The sequence below is a fragment of the Python bivittatus genome, unplaced genomic scaffold (assembly GCF_059951505.1).
Source record: "Python bivittatus isolate LINGU-HERP-01145 unplaced genomic scaffold, Pbiv_v1 ctg000690_np1212, whole genome shotgun sequence".
NCBI lineage: Eukaryota > Metazoa > Chordata > Lepidosauria > Squamata > Pythonidae > Python > Python bivittatus.
The window spans coordinates 16,892,599-16,907,879 of record NW_028277096.1 but is presented as its reverse complement, the minus strand read 5'-3'; the positions used below and the strand labels follow the sequence as shown (position 1 = coordinate 16,907,879).

At 42.5% G+C, this 15,281-nt stretch overlaps 1 protein-coding gene across 4 annotated transcripts in view; it reads right to left on the bottom strand.

The window, feature by feature from the left end:
* Positions 1 to 15,281, bottom strand: part of NF1 (neurofibromin 1) — a 197,765-nt gene that overhangs the window by 118,224 nt on the left and 64,260 nt on the right. For 3 of the 4 annotated variants that reach the window (XM_088152397.1, XM_007420379.4, XM_088152398.1), the window contains 3 exons: positions 13,530 to 13,665; positions 4,124 to 4,186; positions 983 to 1,141 (listed from right to left, as the gene is read on the bottom strand). In XM_088152397.1, the coding sequence (XP_088008523.1) occupies positions 983 to 1,141; positions 4,124 to 4,186; positions 13,530 to 13,665 (358 nt within the window). The remainder of the gene's footprint in view (positions 1 to 982; positions 1,142 to 4,123; positions 4,187 to 13,529; positions 13,666 to 15,281) is intronic. The other variant, XM_025164948.2, reaches the window with a different exon arrangement.

Sequence of the window (15,281 nt, the reverse complement as noted above, 5' to 3'; positions counted from 1 at the left end):
AAAATTGGAGCGTGCAACTTTATTTGGGCAAAGAAGCATACTTCATTGCATGCCAGGGCTGTACACGTAGTCCTCGGGTTATGACAGCAATAGAATTTACATCACTAAGCGATGCGGTCGTAAAGCGGTCGTAAAGCGCATTGCTTAGCGAGAGCAATCCCTGCAGTCCCCATTGCAGTCGTTAAGAGAGAACCATGCAGGTTGTTAAGTGAGGACCTCACCTGACCACAACGTGGGAAGAGGTGATAAAACCGTGTCCCAGGCAAGCAGGCCAGCAGGCGAGAGCTACAGGTGGGCAAGTACCGCAGGTGGGCACTACAAAATGCAGGCAGGTGGGCAGGTGCTACAGGGCACCGTGGGTGGGCATGACAGAGTGTGGGCAGGCAGGCTGGTGCCGCAGGCCAATGCTTATGGAGTACAGGCAGGTGGGTGCCACAGGCAGGCACTATGGAGTATGAGATCCTTGTGCCACCAGGGGGCTCCTCGGGAGAAAAAGTGGTGGGAGCGACTTGCGGGACTGACTTGAGATCTCCTGCCAGCTTCCCCACTAACTTTGCTTGTGGGAAGCCAGCAGGGAAGGTTGCCAATGGTGATCACGTGACCATGGGATGCTGCAATGGCTGGAACTTGTAACCCCCCTCATTCAGCACCATCATAACTTTGAACAGTCACTGAATGAGTGGTCATAATCCAAGGACTAACCTAATTAAGCTTGAGGCAACCTAAATTTGAATCTATTTTTAATTAAATATTGTTAATATAAGATAATATATAATATAATTATTCCTCCTGCATTTAATAATTCTTCACTTCTGCCACCTCAAAAACTATAATCTGGTGGCCCAAATTCTTGGAGTTGCACACAGGTTACCATCTCTGACTTGAGCTCATTTATTTCAAATCTTCCATAAAAACAAGATGCCCAATTCCACCACCGTCATACCCTTGCTATTCCCTGCCATTCAAGATACAGTTTTTTTACCTTTGACATTAACTTCAGACCCCTTTCGATCCTTGGTGGAGGCTTCTTATCCAATATGCCAGCCTCATATGGGGACACAATAGCTGGATTAATGAATCTCAAGAACATGGCGCTCCCAACTGCTCCAATGCTATTCTGAGGAAACCGCTGGCTGACCACCTAAATAGCACAGGGTAGAATTTAAGAAAGCCATCATTTAAATGAAGGATAAAAAGCCAGATTAATAGAGGTGAATACTAGAGCCAATTCTCCCATATATGCCACTGTTTCAGAATGATACAAGACAAATACCCAAATGGTCTCTACATTAAACAGGTTCCAGAGGCAAGTGCCAAATTGTTATAAGTAGGAAAGGAGGAAAGAGTTATTGATAATAGTATAGACAAGGCATGATTTAATGCCAGGGGTTACATTCTCTCTTTTTCATACAGACACACACAAACATCTTACAGGGAAACCTGTGCGTGAGCAATTCGTATCTCCTAAAATAAAACTAAGAGGCTATTTCAAAATACACTAATTAGGAAAAAAAAGAGTCACTCTATATTTAACGTGACATTTTAAAATTCTGAACTGATGAAAAAATTGTATTAATATAGCCAATTGACTCACTCACTCAGTTCGAACAATTAAAGCACCAGAGAGGGAAAACTGCATTGTGAATCTCATAGCAACAACTTTTAACAAAATATGAATGGAAATCACCCATTCATAAAAATCAAACGTATCCTTTGTGAAAAAAATAGCCACACAAAAAAGCAGTCCCGAGTTTTCATGTGGGAGAATAACTGCACGTTTATTGTACGGACAAGAAAATCTACTTACTTTACAGAAGGAAGAGGAGGAAGGGGGAAAGAATCAGAACAATTTCATTCAAAAAATTTTCTTCCACCCTGAATCCTCCTGGGACACTTTGGGTACCACAAGAGCCACTCCAAACAAAGGCAGTTTGGTAAGGCATAAATGACCTTCAAGCTTAAGAGCTTGCTACTCTCCTAGAACCGGATTCTGGTTTCCAATCTCAGCTTCTATGAGTCCCTATAGGTAAATAATCAGGATCAAATGGCCAAGGCCATCACTCCCATTCCCACTGTACATATGTCTCTGGGTCTGCTACGCGACCTAACAAGAACCACTATGAAGAACTCTTACGCAAAAGCAGACTTTATGCAAAGAATGGACAGTCCATGTTGGTTGCAATTTCAGTTCCAGGGTATACAAAGAAGTACCTGTAGACACATTACTATCTATCACTGCCTTTGTTTCCATGCTCAAACTCAAGGTGGCATGCTTTGCATTTCTGGGTAATCCCCTATCCAAATATCAGCCAGACCGAGAATTCTTCAAATCTACTAAAGGTGTAGAACTGCTGTGCTGATTCAGAGAATAAGTGAACCCAATATGAACTGGCTACAGAATTCAAGACACTATCAAAAGGCTTGGGCATTGTAAAAGAGGGATTTAATGCTAGAGAACACCGCTTTGCTTTGACAAAAAAAGGGTAGGGCCGAAAAGGGAATATAAGCTTCCAAGAAATTGGCATTTTTCAGCAAGGGGTTATCTCTGGGCCACATCCTGACAATCCATAAATGGCTAGAGAAGATGGCCCATGCCATAAAAGTCGACAAAGAAGTCAAAGGACAAATTGTAAGCCTTGCTGCACCCAGAGAACACTTGGGCATGCAAGCAGGCTGAGATAAATAGGCAACACTCTTTTCCCACCTTGACTGATTGAACTGGGGACACAGGAAGAAGCACCGGGAGAAAATAAACCAACAAACGCAGAACCCTGAGGATGTCTTTTGCTAATGAGGACTCACCAGAACTGGCACTGAGGAACCTCCTCCATACACAGAAATAGATAGCCACATGGTTGGCTCCCCCCGCCCCCAATAGCCAAAATCTTGTTGATCTCCCATGTCATCACTCAAATCTCATCAGGTACCAGACATTTTAAGAGAGAGAGAAAAAAATGGAGGAAGCTGGGAATACTTTTGTGGATGGTCTGCTCTACTCAGTTGGCATGGACCATCCATGGAGAGGCCCTTTCATTCCCCAAAGGGAATGGCACATAATCAATAAAGTCAAAAATGCACAAACAAGGCACTCTGAGCTATCAGAGGATCATCTGAATGTATTTAATGCCTATGTAGCCAAACATTTAATCTTATTAAGCAGTAGAAAGTCTCCAAGACGTAAAAAAAAAAAAAAAAGGAAAATACACTTCTAAAATGGAGAAAAACAATTTCAGAACCAGCATTCTCCTTAGGAACCTCTCTAAAAATCCAGGCAAAGCAAAACCAGCTTCTTTGCAAGGACCTCAGGCTCACTTCTCTTTGCTTGACTGAGGAGGGAAAGTTAGACAGTTAAGTCCAATCCATCTACATCCATGTTCTCTACTCCACTTCCAAACAGATACAGAAGGATGAATAACTGAAGTAGTCATGCTGTATTACTGCAGGGTTCTCCCCCACACCTTCCCAGCTTTGAAAATTGGTTCCATTAGAAAAGACCATCTTTGAGGCATGCAGCTAACGTAGTGCACCACACACAGCTTTCATAACAAGAACAACAAGCTCCTCTGAATCTGACACACACTTCAAAATCAACATTCCCCTCCCCACTTGCTGCTGCTCACGTCTGGATGAGCTCTATGAAAGCCCTGTCATTTCCTGGATGGCCTGCTCAATGCCATCAAGGGAAAATAAAAGGATACTGAGATCTCTTTAGGTTAGGTGGGTGGGGGGGGTTCCTCTTTTTTTCCCCTAGAGAGTCCAGCTAATATGAAGGCAAACATACTCCTTGTCCTTAATTTCTGAGTTTCCCCTTGTTTCTTAGCATTACAATTGTGGCAAAGAGGCTTATCAGAAAGCTGTTGTGGAGTTGCAGAGGTTTCCTTCCAAAGGAAAGAAGAAAGAGGCACATTCAGATTTTTTTTTTTTTAAACAGGCATCACTTCAGTCCAGCGTTAATTCAGTTTAAAGCATCTTTGGTGCCAGAATTAGTAGAATGATTTGACAATGAGAGTCAAGAAGGTTGGAAGGGAAGAGTTTTGGGAACGAAGAGCAAAAACAGAAACTGGGGAAGGGGGTGTTTGTGTGCTTTGAAAGAAATGGCTAATAAAACTTCTCCAAAACTTACTGATTTTTTGTTTTCCTTTTTTTCTTTTACGGTAGCTTTATTCAGGAGAGAGTGGCAAGTTGCCTACAGAACAGAGATGAGCACAAACAAGTCACAGCACCAACTACATACAGCAAAAAAAATGTTGTTCTGTACATGAAATTACACAATCAAATGTAACAGAATGAAACAAAAAAAATGAAGTATGCACTAATGCTTGATGGAATTTCTATTTCATGTCGGTGATCACCATCTGTTCACAAACAGTAAGCAAGCAAATGTTGTTCCAATCATTTCTACTATTTCTGGCTAGGTTAAGTATCTTAAAAAGAGTATTTGCTAATGATGCACTTAATGATCTGTATTGTTCCGAATATGTTCCAGCAAGCATCAAATATATTCTTCCCAAAAGCATTCCCAGCCCATTAGCGACTGGTGACAACATTTTATCATGTCTCTGTGGGTATATGTATTTTTTTCCAAGCAGCAGTACCAAACAAATTTATAGATTTCTGTTTTTCGTTTTACAAACTCATGCTGAAGTGGTTACCAAAGACAAATAAAGATTAACGTCCCCAGTTTGTAAAGGATTGTGAGGTGTGCTTCTCTTCTCCTATCCACCTACACAAAACCTTGCACAGGATGCTTTGACAAGCTATCTCAAGTAGCCTGATGCCCAAGAGTTGTGGTTCTGCAACATCTTCTACTAAAACACTGAGACAGGAGGATATACTTGGCTGAGCAATAAACAAAAAAATGGTGATTATCAATTCATCCTCCAACCAGTTGCAAAACTGGCTGTAAGTCTAAAGTATTTTCCAAACTTTGAGAGAAGTTATTTTAACCATGATAAAATAGGACTGCTTCAGTGTATTTTTCATATTTTTTCTGAATATTCATATTGTACGGTACGAAGTCATAAAAAATGAATGTGAATCCTGTTACATCTTCAGATGTTATAATCTTTATTACAACATTCATACAAGGGTTGGGAGCCAGACTCATTACAAAAAAATCAATGATCAGACATATGGGTTCTGTTTTAATGATTTGTAGCTTGACCCCCATATATGTGCCTTCAGGTCCCACTGAATTTGGTGGATACTGAAATAGGGACTTTTATAGAAATACCTTTGAAAGCAGACCGGAAATTGCAGTTAATGCAAAATAACAAAAATGTAATGCCACACTGCTTGTTAGTTGCTTATGAAACCTAATTTAAGACATCGGTACTGACCCTCAAAATCCTCAGTTGGCTTAAAGCCTGAGCATCTGAGAAACGGTTACTTTTTGTAGGAATAAGTCTGGTTGTTAAAATCTGCAGAAGAAGTCCTTTGAAGAGATCCCCACTATCAGAGGTCTGCCAAGAGGACCTACTCCTGTGTTTTCCCTGCCTATAGAATGCACTTCCCTGGGAGCTGATTTTGGTGACTGATCTTTCAGCATTTAGAAAATCAGTATGGAGCCATCTCTTTTGCAAGGCTCTTGGTTGTTTGATGACTTTAGAATTTATATTATTAATTTTAATATGCATTTTTGAAAATTTAATATTCTTTTGTTTTTAAATGTTGTTAATTGCTTTGAAGCTTGCTAGAGCAAAAAGGCTCTAAAGACTAAATTAAATAAGGAAAAATGTCAGCTTCAAAACTCTAGTCTTGAGGAATACTCATTCCTTTCATCACACCTGTGCATTCTCCAGAACTATCCAGGTACAGGACCAGTTATTTATCAATTCATCTTCCACCTTAGAACTCAGGGCTATCTCAAGAGACTCTTAAGCACTAAGAGACAAGTAATAAGTCAACATCATACAAGCTGCTGGATCACTGCCAGCATCCATCAACTGTACCATGTGTTCAAAAGCTCTACAACAGGAACTGAAGAAGTTCCGTTAGAATTATCACAAAAATCTTAGCACTCCCAAACATGCTGATGATCATTATTGCTACGGACTTCTTGAGCTGCTCAAGAGCATGGGAGAAATAGGGTAATATTCCTCTGATTCAATTAACTGGACTGGGAGGCATGCTCAGTGTATGTTCAGAAATGGACAAGTCTCAATTGCAATGCTTACAAAACTCCTTCTTGTCTCTTGTATCAGTAGCCCCACTACCACCCCTTCCCTGGCTTGTGGGATGGGAGAAAATTGGTAGGGAAATCTGACATCAAATTTAATACCCACTGGGCACCAAATTCATGCCAGATATTGATTGTGGAACATTTCAAAACCCACAGAACCATCTTTGAGGCAATCCAATTCTATATTTTCCCTATCTCTACCATCTACTTACATAATCACTCAGATTATGCAGATTATGCAGCATTCCACCCCCTGCCTTCAATGTGAATAAGTCTGTTTATGATAAACAGGTTCTATGAGGCTGAAACCATAATCCCAAACAGGCCTAGCTATGAAACTACTCAATCCAGTTTTCAGATAAGTTATTCTGTTATATCCCATTATTATATTATATATAAATGGCTGCCAATTTCATTTAAAGTTTCCATGTATTACTGTCGGTGACATTTTAGACAAAATCAGTTCACCATAAATTCCATTACTAAAATGTATCCATGCTGTTAAGAGTTGGCTTCCGGCCAGCCTCTAAAATGCAAACTGAAGACTCAGCTACCTTCCCACATTTTGGAAAGCAGAAATTTAGTTAGCTGTTATAAATTTAATTTGTATTTGCCAAGAACACCATCTATCTACTTTATCCATACAAAACATGAACGTCATATTGCTTATCTTTCAAAACAGTGGCTTTGGAGTTCATGGCCAACGTGGATCTAACCCAGATCATCAAGGATCCAATTCACATTAGATCTGGCTTTTGTCTTGGGGCAGATGCCACATGATCTGGTTTGGGTGGATACTAATATCTGTTCTTTATCATGGCGAGATCACTCTGTGATTGCTATGGAATTTTTTGTGCTGTTCTCTGTTGGAGGGGGGCTGGACCTATCCATCTGGTCCACCCCAGCTGCCTGATGATTTTCAGAGGGAGTTTGGGGAAATTCCTGAGGAACCAGTGCACAGTTCAACTGAGGGCTTAGTGCCTCTGGAAATGAGTTTGTGACATTAGCCTTCGACTGGATTGTGCCTATGTGGCCTCTCTCTGTTCATGTCCCACAGAGTCCCTGGAGCACCACTGGAGGAAGACTAAGAGCAAGTCTGACTGAACACAGGTAAGAACCTGTATTATGGACTACACTGTAATAAGAAGAGCAACAGACATAATTCTTTTCCCACTCTTATTGCATCTGCAGATTGCTGCATGGTGGGCCTGTTTAGGTGACCTGGTCCTGCTTAATGAAAGTTGGAGGGACATCTTAGGAGCTGATGTGAGATTCAGATGTGAGATCCAGACATCTGATGGATAAAATTACTTAGATCCATTTCAAGTTGTACCCTGGCTGTGCTGATCCTACTGAGGTGTCTGAAGCATGGTCTGACTTGGTTATATGGGAGGAGTTTAAGCTTGTTGACTCTTGAGGAAGTGGATGGGTCCTTGGAGCTGTGAGCATGGCTACCTGTCCATTAGATTCATGACCTTCCTGATTAGTTAAAGCCTCCCAGGAGATGGTTGGTGCTTCAGTCCAAGCCATGGTAAAGTCATCCTTGAGTGAAGTGTGGTTCCACCTGACTTAAAGGAGGCAGTGGTCTGCCTCTCCTCAAGAAATCATCACTGGACCACACAGTTCTGGACAATTTTCATCCAGTCTTAAACCTCCTCTTTCTGGAGAAGGTTGTGGAGGTGATCAGGTTGCAGCTTCAGAGGGCCCTGGAGGAAACAGATTATCTGGACCCCTTCCAATCAGGTTTCAGGGCTGAATATAGTAATGAGACTGCATTGATTGCACTTGCTAATGACCTATGGCAGGACCAGGATTGGGCAGTGAAACTTCTTGACCTATCAGTTGCCTTTGATACCATTACTCATGGTATCCTTCTGGACTGACTCAGGGAGGTGAGAGCGGGAGGCACAGTGTTGTGGTGGTTCTCATCATTCCTTCAGGACAGTTCCAATCAGTATTGGGGCTGAGGTGGGGAGAGAGATTTAGCTCAAGACGCCTGCATTCTGGGATGCCCCAAAGTTCAATGCTCTTCCTTCTCCTATTTAACATCTACAGGAAGGCACTACAGGAGGTCATCCAGCATCATGGGGTTGGGTATTTAGCTATGTATCTCAGTCCCTTGTCATCCAAATGACACTGTCAAAGTTCTGTTTCAGTATCTGGAGGCTGTGGCAGTCTGATAGGGCAGATGTGGGGGGAACAGGGGAACAGGCTCAGGCTCAACCCTAGCAAGATGGAGTGTTGTGGGTTTTGGGGCTACTACATGCTGGAGATTTTCCAACTTTTCCAACTTGGAGCCACTAGATCCTGGACTTGTGACTTTTGCTCAAGATGCAGGTGGCAGCCATGACCAGGAAGGCATTTGCACAAATTCATCTTGTGTATCAGTTGTACCAATTCATGGATCACTCATGCCTTGGTGACACCTTGTTTGGATTCCTGCAACACATTCTACACATGTAATGCTATGTGGGAGTGACCTTGGAAGGCAGGAGAAGAGCCACAGCCAGGGGAACAGTTGGATAAGAGGCAGCCTAGCCACAAAAGGGACCCTCCTTAGTTTTTTGGGCTGTAAAGGAGACGGGGGAGAAATGTACTTTCAGACTTCCAAGATTCTGTTAAAGTAGAATTAGTTCATCTGGGTGCGCTTCCTGTTTGGACTATCTCACAAGGCTGACAACACGGGACTGCCCTTAAAAAAACACTCAGAAACTACAGCTGGTCCAGAATACAGCGGCACATATAGTTATGGGCAGATCATAGTATCACAATGTAACATTGTGACCTGCTCTGGTTACAGGTGGGCTTGTGGGGCATTTCAAAGCGCTGTCACCTACAAAGCTCTTTATGGGATAGGGTCAGAATACTTGAAAGATCGTCCATCTACACTTGTCTCTGCCCACCCAAAACAATGAGACAGGCTGGCATGCTCTAGGTCCCTCCTATGAAATAGCGCCATATGGGAGGACCCAAAAAATATTTATTTATTTATTAAATTTCTCCCCCGCCCATCTTCCCCCAATGGGGAAACTCTGGGCGACTCACACAGAACATTAAAACCATAAATATATATAAATACATAAAACATCAATTTAAAGGGAAAGGAGAGTCCAAGAAGCTGAAAAATCTGGGGCTGAAGACAGCAGGCCTCTATGGGGCTAGCCATCCCCATGCTTGAGGTATTCCCTCCCCACCCCAGGCCAAGTGGCAGAACCAGGTCTTCAAGGCCCTTCGGAAGGCCAGGAGTGAGGGGGCCAATCGCACCTCTGGGGGCAGAATGTTCCAAAGAGCGGGGGCCACCGCAGAGGAGGCCCGCCTTCTGGACCCCGCTAATCAGAGTTCTTTTACTGAGGGGGTCCGAAGCACGCCCTCTCTGTGTGATCGGGTGGGATGGGTTAAAGTCATAGGGGAGAGGCGGTCCCTTAGGTAGCCTGGCCCTATGCCATGTAGGGCTTTAAAGGTGATAACCAACACCTTGAATTGGACCTGAAAGTAAACTGGTACCCAATGCAGCTTGCGGAGCAGTGGCATTACATGGGCCCTCCTTGGGGCTCCAAAAATAGCCCGCGCGGCTGCATTCTGGACCAGCTGTTACTGTGCTGCCCTGTGGATGGCTCCAACCCTGCCAGCCTTTAAAAAGGACTTGGCTCTTGCCTTGGGCATTGAGCCAGGATGTAGCATGAGTTACCAGCTGGTGTTAATGTGTGTCAGACCTTCAAGATAGGCAAGGACAGAAAACAGGAGTTGCTAGGAGTTTTGGAGCATACTTCAATGCAGTTAGGGTATTGTAACAGAATCTTGAAAGTTGTCAAAACCCCTCTTCAACTTATACCTAATACAGTCAAGACAGAGTCGTTTTGAGCTTCTTTCTCACACTTTCTACTTTCTAAGGACCAAGATACCTTTTTCGTAACAGTTCAATATTCCCCTCCCCCTTTCCTGAGTCAAATCCACATCCCAGTACAATGTGTGAGGTGAATTTTTACCCTGGTGCTAAAAGTATTTGTATGTGATTGTCTTGTGTTATTGTTCTCTTTTTTAATATATTTATTATTTCTAATTTTTTGTTTTGTTTTTTAACACCAGCTGTCCAGAGTTGCTAGGCAAATGGATGGCCACGTAAACTGAATGCATCAATAAATAAAACTGTACAAACCACAGCTGAAAGATTCATCTCCAGTAAATGAGAAGTCTGGTTACAATGAAAAACTCTCTCATTACCATCCCCATCCCTACGGTTATGCTGAGGAAGAGCAGAAACAACTTCCCTTTTTTCAGTCAATTATTTGCCATTTGGCGTCCAAAACCTCTTGTAATGTAAGAATTTCACCAAGATTCTTCATGGAACAAGCTATTGCTGCTTCAAAGAAAAAGGGCCAGCAGTGGGGAAAAAATCCTATTTCAACCTCAATCGTGGTCGAATGGTTTCTCAAGTGGCCAGAGGGAAACATGTTAACTAACGTTGCTGATATCTCAACTGTTTGAGAGGAGAGCCAGACGTTGGTAAGAAAAGCTGTTTCTGCTTCAGTAAATGGAAGGTATTCCATGGTTTTAAAAGCCTTCAATTATAGATAGTATACATTATTCTGTTAGTGCCCTTTCTGGGTCTCTTGTTCACAAAATCTTCCGTTTTACTAAGGATAGCACCCCACATTTCTTAACATTTTTGCAGGCCCGAGAACTCCCAGGACTGCAGTGTTAAAATCTGCACCTTTTTGACCGAAGAGGCTCCCAAAGAGGCTTAATTCAGCAACTCTGAGTAACCTCCATCCAAAACAAAGGACCTGTTTACACCAGTGTCCTTCAGTGAAGTCACTACACCGGTGCCATGCCTTCTGCAGAGGCAGGGTTTTTAAAGATCTCCCAGCTCCCACCTACAAAAGATTACCCAGTCCTTGAACTATAGCTGCTTTAATATACTGTATTCCTTTGACTTCTACTTCCACACTCATATCATCTTGTCCCCTCCATCTAGAATACTTACTCTATTGTACCTCTTCATGGTAGACCTCATTGTCTTTGGACTAATAGAAACTACATCCAGGGTGGGTGGGGTAGAGGCAGGGAAAAAGTGAAAAAGAGAGGTGACTAACTTTAATACCCAGATATCTCATGCCCTATTCTCTTCCTTTCAGTCCTGGGTTACTGTGTTCAGAAGAATCATACAATGCCATCAAGTGTTGGCTCCCTCTGAATGAAAGGCAGGGCCCACCTGTTTAAGTCTCTGCTTCTGAATCAAAAACGCTATGCCCAACTACATAGAAAAGCTGTAGTCAAGCCTATTGTTTGACCTCTCATGCTTCTGAGAGGGAAGCTTTTAGGAAGAGAAGTGTTCAATTATGCCATCTCCTACGTGGATGAGATAATCCCATTATCCTATGATCCCCTTGAGCATGCTATTTCTGCTTCAGACACATCCAACTTTGGGGGATAGAAAGCACAGAAGCTCCCACATCCAGTACAGGAGGGTGAGTACACAAAATTAAACAAACAAGAGAGGCTTTTTGTTCCAAGCCCAAAACAGAACTAAACAGAACAAATGAAACAAATGGGACCAAATGGACCATTTCCTTCCAAGCATGAGACAAAATGATGAAAGGAAGAATATTTGTTCCATATCCAGAATATCAGAAACTGCTCTTCTGTACTTTGAACATTTTACATTCCCTGGCTCCACAGTCCACCTCACCACACAGGTTATACTTGACACATCCTGAGTACAACCTATGGTCCATCTCACTTTGGTGTCTCTAATGAAGTGACTAGTGGACAACCAAAAGGGAATTTTCTTGCTACAAAAACAAAAACAAAACCCAGCCATGCATAACAAAAACTATAGAAAAACAATTACTAGGGCTATTACAAGGAACCCTGACATTTTGAAATGCCTAAAAACATTCTAAGACAAAACCATTATTACATTTTAAATTGGAGCTTTCTTGACCAAGGTTAGGCCAAGGTAGGCAACTTGTGACCCAAAGGACACGTGTGGCCCTCCAGCCCCATTCTTGTGACTCCACAAGATTCACCACCAAACTTAACATGGATTTGCCATTTTTCAACTGCGTAGTTTTTTTTAAAAAAAGGGCAGATATAAATTTGCTGCATTCCACCTCCAGTTTGTTTAACGTAACTGTCTTGCCTTAAAGCACACAAACCAAAAAGGAACCAGATAGGTTGACCTCTGTGGGAAAATGACCACAGCATCTCTCATCCCAATCAGCAAAAACAGCCTCCAGGCACATAAAAGGTTACTGGCCCCCAGTCTAGGAGTTTACACCCTGCCAAATAGATGCCTGCCATATGCCCCTCAATATAAGAGGCTAGGCTCCAAGGGAGTCCTCCCAGGGCTATGGCTGCAAGGAATGAACTCTTCCCCACAGTTCCGGATCTCAGAGATGTTCAGAAAAGCAGTGAGAGTGATTTTTTTTCTGAGCATATGGGAGATTTGTGCAATGCCAAGAAAAGACACTGAGCTGGACAAAGGAAGCTCTACTGCTGGTATACGGCATACACCAAATCTAAGCATCTTGGAAGATCAGCATGGCCTTGGGAAACACCTCACCCTTTTTCCTTCCAAAGGTGAGAGCAGGAAGGCTTTGCCCTTATTTCAGAAACATTTAGGAAATGGAAGAAGGTCCTGCTATTTCCTGAACCCATCTGAAATCAGAGCAGTGTGAAGGGGAATCCTTGCTTTTTGAGGTTTGAGAAGAACGAGAACTACAGTGAAGACAAAATCGGATTAGGCTCCAAGGTCTCTCCCCAGGAAGCCAGAAATTTGATTCACTAGTTCTCAGACACGTCAGTCAGTATGTTAGAGGAGGGAACACAACCTACATCACTAACAGTATAGCATAGATTAGTGTTTCTCAACCTTAGCAACTTGAAGATACGTGGACTTCAACTCCCAGAATTCCCCAGCCAGCATGGCTGGCTGGGGAATTCTGGAAGTTGAAGTCCACATATCTTCAAGTAGCCAAGGTTGAGAAACACTGGTGTAGATCAAACAAGAGGAAGGTAACCCATGGCACTTCAGGTAGTGCTCAACTACAATGTCCACTAATGCTATGGACAATACTGAGGAAGTTGTTATTTATGATATCTGGAGATATTCACGAATATCTGGACAGCCGCAGGTTACTTACATCTGGATTTTTAAAAACAAAAACAAAAGAAAAGAATGACGAGCAATGAATAAACATTTCCCTGAGCCAGCTGCTCATTCCCCAGGGAGTCCTGGATAAGCTTCCTAAATTTCACTGTCTCCTGTTTATTCTAGAGGTAACAGCAGAATGCATTAGTCTTTTCACACGTTCCAGTGTAACCACACTAGCAGGCTGTTTCATACCTGATAGAGACAGTGGCAAACACTCCGAAGCTGGGGTGGGAACTCGGTGGAAGAGTTGATGATGGCATGGAAGAACTTCTCAGTCATCTGAAGAAGGCTCCGCTGGTTACTATCAAGGCTTTCAGTGGATTCCAACCTGTAAGACAGGCCTGTGAAAGCTTTCCCAAACTCCCTAGCTTCAGTTAAAAAAATGGCTCAGGTGGTTTCCGCATGTTTCAAACTACAGGTAGTCCTCACTTAACAACCACAATAGGAACCAGAAAATAGGGCAGTCATTAAGTGAGTCATCACATAACTGGACCCGATTTTATGACCATTTTTACAACAGTTGTAAAGTAAATCACATGGTTGTTAAGTGAATCCAGCTTCCCCAACAGATGTTTTTGCTGACATTTGCTTAATGATGTGATTTGCTTAATGATGTGATTCGCTTAACGATCATGGTGATTTGCTTTACTACAGTCATAAAAAAGATTGCAAATCATGATAACATGATTGCAGGGGGTGTTGCAACCATTTGTGACAGTCATAAGTACGAGTACAGATTGTAAGGCACTTTTTCTGAGGCCGCCGTAACTTCAAACCGTTGTTAAATAAATGGTTGTTAAGCGAGGACTACCTGTATAGCTATGGTTCTCTCCTGCTTAGCATTACCAACACAGAACAGATGCAGCTTTCCCCAACTTGGAACCTACCAAGTGAATTAGGATAGAAATTCACAGAATGGCCCGGCTGCTGAGATGTCTGGGAGTAGCAGTTCCAACACACTGGACAGAAACACTGTACATTCAAGACTCCAACTGTATCATCAATTGCCAGAGAAAGTGAGTCTTCACCATTAGCTATTCACAACCACCCATGACTATCTGTAACTATTTTGCCCAGTGAATGGAAAAGGTTGGCTTTTAAACTTTATTACCAACTGCTTAAGGCCAGGAAAAAAAATACCATACTTGCAAATATAAAAACGTACCCCTAATTATATTGTATATATGTAATTATATGCCTGCATTTTTATTATAAACTGCTTTGAGAACCAATCTTTTCTGAAAAACAGAATATGCATGTGATAAAAAATGAATCTTTAGCAAGAGTGATTTCATTTGTGTCACACAGCCTGCAATATTCTAAAATGAACATATCTAAAACAGATAGTAAAAATTCAGTTATGACAGTAAAGGCATGAGTGCATTCACCACTGCTCCAAGAAAGGGGCTGTCTTTCTCCAATTGCTTCTACCCATCCCATCGTATCTAGCAGGAGGGGCATGTTCCAGTTGCTGCTGATGTGATGGAATGGAATTATGAAGGCCAAGCTCAGGGAGATAAGTATTTTCTTAGCTTACTGGAACTGCGTGGGAGGAACAAAAGGATGAGACTGACACCTCCCTGAGGAATTCACACTGTTGTAGCTGGAGGACTTTGGGAACTGGGGTTTTAGTCTGGGAAGATTCTTGCTGGAGGTTGTAGCTAATAAACATAGCTGGACTGAATTTGCATGGTCTCTTGGAGTTCCTTGGGCTAGGCCTGACAGCTGATTAGAGAATGTCATCTAAAGCAGCATTTCTCAACCTTGGCACCTCTCAGCTGTGTGGACTTCAACTCCCAGAATTCGCCAGTCAGCATTCTGGGAGTTGAAGTCCACACATCTTAAAGTTGCCAAGGTTGAAAAACACTGATCTAGACAGATTTAGGAAGCATGCCTTTTCTGTCACAGTACTTGCCCTCTGAAACACCACACCATGGCCCTACC